This window comes from Ochotona curzoniae, unplaced genomic scaffold (genome assembly GCF_017591425.1).
Source record: "Ochotona curzoniae isolate NIBS_2020 unplaced genomic scaffold, NIBS_Ocur_1.0 contig_1, whole genome shotgun sequence".
NCBI lineage: Eukaryota > Metazoa > Chordata > Mammalia > Lagomorpha > Ochotonidae > Ochotona > Ochotona curzoniae.
The window spans coordinates 12,614,566-12,618,845 of NW_024464918.1; the positions used below are offsets into that span (position 1 = coordinate 12,614,566).

Here is a 4,280-nt window from a genome sequence, read left to right on the forward strand (position 1 = left end):
CCCTACACGCCTACGTCTTTCAGCCCCTGTGACCTCCCACACATGCCACATACTGTCATGAAGCTGGGAAGCATTTCTCTCCATCCACATAGCTCCTCCCAGGCCTGCCTCCCTTTCATCCTCTCTGGAGGTTGACCACGTGGAGCCGAGCACTTCACAGTCAGCGCTGCTCCACCATGTGTACAACTCATCCAAGGTGTCCCCCAAGACAGCACAGCACCACCCAGAGCAAGGGGACAGAGACGCAGACCTTCCTGCGGGCGGTCACCCTCCTGCCATCGCTCTCTTGCCTCCCACAGGTGCCCACCATGATTCCCTGGGTGCTCTTGGCCTGTGCCTTCCCCTGTGCTGCTGACCCACTGCTCGGTGCCTTCGCTCGCAGAGACTTCCAGAAGGGGTCCTCTCAGCTGGTCTGCAGCCTGCCTGGCCCCCAGGGCCCACCTGGTCCCCCGGGAGCTCCCGGACCTTCGGGAATGGTGGGAAGAATGGGACTTCCCGGCAAAGACGGCCAGGATGGCCAGGATGGAGCACGGGGAGACAGCGGAGATGAAGGTAAGCAGCTCAGCACCTGCTCCTTCGAGCCCCAGCCCCGGGTTGACTGCGTCTGGCGTGGAAGGGATTCCTAAACTGGTATCCATCCCTTTCACTGCACACAAATCAACGTCTCTATAAACAGAACAGCACTTTCTAAGATGACTGTATCAAACCTCTGTCCTGGCTCCCACTGCAACTTGGAGGGATGGGGAGAGCTGACATGTAACCCAGAGAAAGCCGGGTCCCCAGAGTTCGCTCAGGAGGACACCTAGGCACCTTGCAGCACCGTGTGCTCTTACACACACCCCTCCACTCAGGTCTTGGACAGGAAAGGCCGTGCTTCCAGAAGGATCTAGCAGGGAAACCAAGAAGGATGCCCCCCAGGAGCGGCCTTTTCTGCATTGTCACCTCAAAAGCCCCAGGCCACTCCACTGTGTCTCTCTATACCTTCTCTTCTCGCAGCACCTTCTTGCGCCTTTTGAATATTGCATGTTCTCCAGGAACAACTTTGTGACTTTCCTTACTTGCTATTTTTTCCCATACTCTTTTAATTGACCTTTAATGGCAAAAGTTATACACAATGCACTGTCAAGAAAATCTCCAAACACACAAAGCTAATGCTGTAATTCCTGCCCCTTCGCATTCTGCCTGTGGCCGCCAGAGGGAGCCACTTAGTACGGCTGAGAGGGGCTCCCTCCGCCTTTGTCTAGGCGTTCACTAAGGCGTTTACAAACCCCAGCTGTTGCCAGACACTCAACCTAAACAATTGTTCCTGAAAATTAAACATTCAGGAATTAAATGCTTTTTGGAAATCAAGTTCCCCAAATATGGAAGACAGGAGAAATGCACAAGTATTACATGTGAACCCCCAAACCGTTAAGACCCGTGTAACACAAGGGTAACTTCGCAAGGTTAAAAAGAACAAATGGAAGTAAAAGTAAGGCATCCTCGGGATGCTTGGCTTCCCGCACCTGCTAAAGCGCACCCTGGCGAGCAGCAGCGATGGCGCAGGCTGGGTGCCCCTGCCCATCTGGGAGAAGCAGATTGGGCTCTGGCCTCCTGGCATGAGCGTGGTGTAACCAGGCTGCTGTGCGCGTTCCAGGAATAAAAGAGCCCAGAAGAGTTCTCTGCCTCTTCCTCCTGCTCTCTCATCTTTCCAAAAATACAACAAATCAATTTAAAGCATTTCTAAAAGGTTTTTTTTTTTGGTGCAGAAAAATTATGAAATCTACACATACTTTTTTCCATACTATGCATTTTCCTTGAACTTATCAAGATGCCACGTAGACCAAGGCAACACTTTAGGATGTGAAGTGCCTCGACTCTCTTTCCTCGCTCCCCCACACATGTAGTGGGAAGCAACGGTGACACTGGGAGGCTGGTGGTGCCAGCAAGCGTGAGGGAGAGTGAGCCAACACTTGCAGCCTGCTTTTCAAAGCAGCCACACCCCATTCTGCCACTCTACCGTGTCTACAATTGATTTAAGCTGTAATGTAAATCTTCATATTTTTTTGTTGTTGTTGTTTAAAATGTTGCATTGGAGCTGGTATTGTGGCATAGCTGGTAAACCACTCCCTGCAATACCAGAATCCCATATGGGTACTGACTCATGCCCTGTTAGCTCCACTTCCAGTCCAGCTGCCTGCTTGGACTCAAGTGCTTGGGCTCCTGCACCCACGCGGGAGACTCAGATGAAGCTCCTGGCTCCTGATTTTGACCTGGCTCGGCCCAGGCAAGCTATGACAGCCATCTGGGGTGTGTGGACCAGCAGGTGCAAAATCGCTTTCTGTCTCTCACTCTTTCTCTGTAGCTCTAACTTCCAAAATAAATAAATCTTTAAAATAGAATGAAATAAAATGTGTCACTGGGAGGTCATAAATATAATGCCCCCTGCATAACTGTTGGCCAAAAATGTTGTCTTGAGAGAAGTGTACAATTTATGCAGAAAGAACATGGAGAAGCAAAGATATTCTACAGGAAGACACTGTGGGATGGGGGTCTGTGGGACTTGCTATCTATGACATGGCAATGCTTATCCTAGGCCAGGCCCTATTCAATGCATCCAAATAGGCATAGAAGTATCCTGCCACCTGCTGTGCTCTCCTAAGGCCATATTAAAGAGGTTTGCTATAGTGTGTGAAAGTCTGCCTCCTGCCTAGAATTCTGCAGCAGATGATGGAACACAATTCTTTCATCATTTCCCTCTGGGAAAGTGTTGCTCTTTTCTTGGTTTGTCAACGTTTGTTTATTTAAGAGACAGACAAAGCCATCTTCTAGCTCACTCCCCACATGCCTACAGTGGCTGGTGCTGGGCCAACGTCAAGGCTGGGAAATCAATTCAGTTCTTTCATTTGGGAGGCAGGAACCCAATGACTTGAGCCGTCACTGCTGCTTCCCAGGGTCTGTGCTGGTGAGGAAACACACAGGAGTCAGGCTTAGACATGGGCCAGGTGCTCTCATCTGGGATGCACGTACCTTAACCGCTGGACCAGACACCTGCTCCCTGCTGTTGTGTCTTGCCACCATATGTGAGGCTGCAATTAAAACCCCATGCACTTAGTCCAGGCTCTTGCGCCGAAGGCAGATTTTACCAAGATCAAAGTGTTAAAGACAAGAGGTTCTTCCAACTCCCTTCTCAACCTACTGTTGCCAGCATAGCACAGGAAAGCACGGGTCCCTTCACGACCCTGAGGCTCCAGCTGCAGGGATGGAAGGCCAAGGCCCTCAGCCTGTGTTGGGGCCTGGGAGGGCCCCTCTGTAACACCTGCTGCTCTGTCTTCCAGGTCCACCTGGCCGGACAGGTAATCGGGGAAAGCCAGGACCCAAGGGCAAGGCTGGGGCCATTGGGCGGGCTGGCCCTCGCGGTCCCAAGGGGGTCAGCGGTGCCCCCGGGAAGCATGGTACACCAGGCAAGAAGGGGCCCAAGGGCAAGAAGGGAGAGCCAGGCCTCCCGGGACCCTGCAGCTGTGGCAGTGGCCATGCCAAGTCAGCCTTCTCAGTGGCAGTGACTAAGAGCTACCCACGGGAGCGGCTGCCCATCAAGTTTGACAAGATTCTGATGAATGAGGGAGGCCACTACAACGCATCCAGTGGCAAGTTCGTGTGCGGCGTGCCAGGAATCTACTACTTCACCTATGACATCACACTGGCCAACAAGCACCTGGCCATAGGCCTGGTACACAACGGCCAGTACCGCATCCGGACCTTCGACGCCAACACGGGCAACCACGATGTGGCCTCGGGCTCCACCATCCTGGCCCTCAAGCAGGGTGACGAGGTCTGGCTGCAGATCTTCTACTCGGAGCAGAACGGACTCTTCTACGATCCCTACTGGACAGACAGCCTCTTCACAGGCTTCCTCATCTATGCCGACCAGGACGATCCCAACGAGGTGTAGACCGGCTGCGGGTACCGGGTACCGCAGGACTCCTGCTGGGGGTTGTGGCAGTTCCTTGCCTCAGCTTCTAGCCTCTGCCTCTTTTTTTCCCCTTCATCATTAAATCTAAGGCTTTTTATTCACCTGTCCATCTCATTTTTTTTTTTTTCTTTAGCGTCCACGGAATAGCAGGCAGTGGAAGGATGGCTGTGAGGCAGGACACACGGTCTTAGTCTCTGAGGGCCTTCCAATGCAGTGGGATAAATGAGCAACTACTGTAACCGTTAGGCCAGGACGGACATGGACACACCGTGGCTCTGTGTGACAAAGGTAACGGGAGACAGGGAAGGAGGGTCTGTGGGTTTTGTTT

At 52.5% G+C, this 4,280-nt stretch overlaps 1 protein-coding gene across 2 annotated transcripts; it reads left to right on the forward strand.

The window, feature by feature from the left end:
* The first annotated feature begins 287 nt into the window (after window positions 1–287).
* C1QTNF2 (C1q and TNF related 2) lies at window positions 288–3,975 on the forward strand. 2 transcript variants are annotated; one of them, XM_040975728.1, is made up of 3 exons: window positions 309–552; window positions 3,318–3,335; window positions 3,540–3,975. In XM_040975728.1, the coding sequence occupies exons 1-3, from the start codon at window positions 309–311 to the stop codon at window positions 3,929–3,931; spliced, it is 654 nt and encodes a 217-aa protein (XP_040831662.1). In that variant the 3' UTR covers window positions 3,932–3,975. The 2 variants fall into 2 exon arrangements, with proteins under 2 accessions (XP_040831663.1, XP_040831662.1); XM_040975729.1 differs by having other exon boundaries at window positions 288–552; window positions 3,318–3,975.
* Window positions 3,976–4,280: the final 305 nt, after the last annotated feature.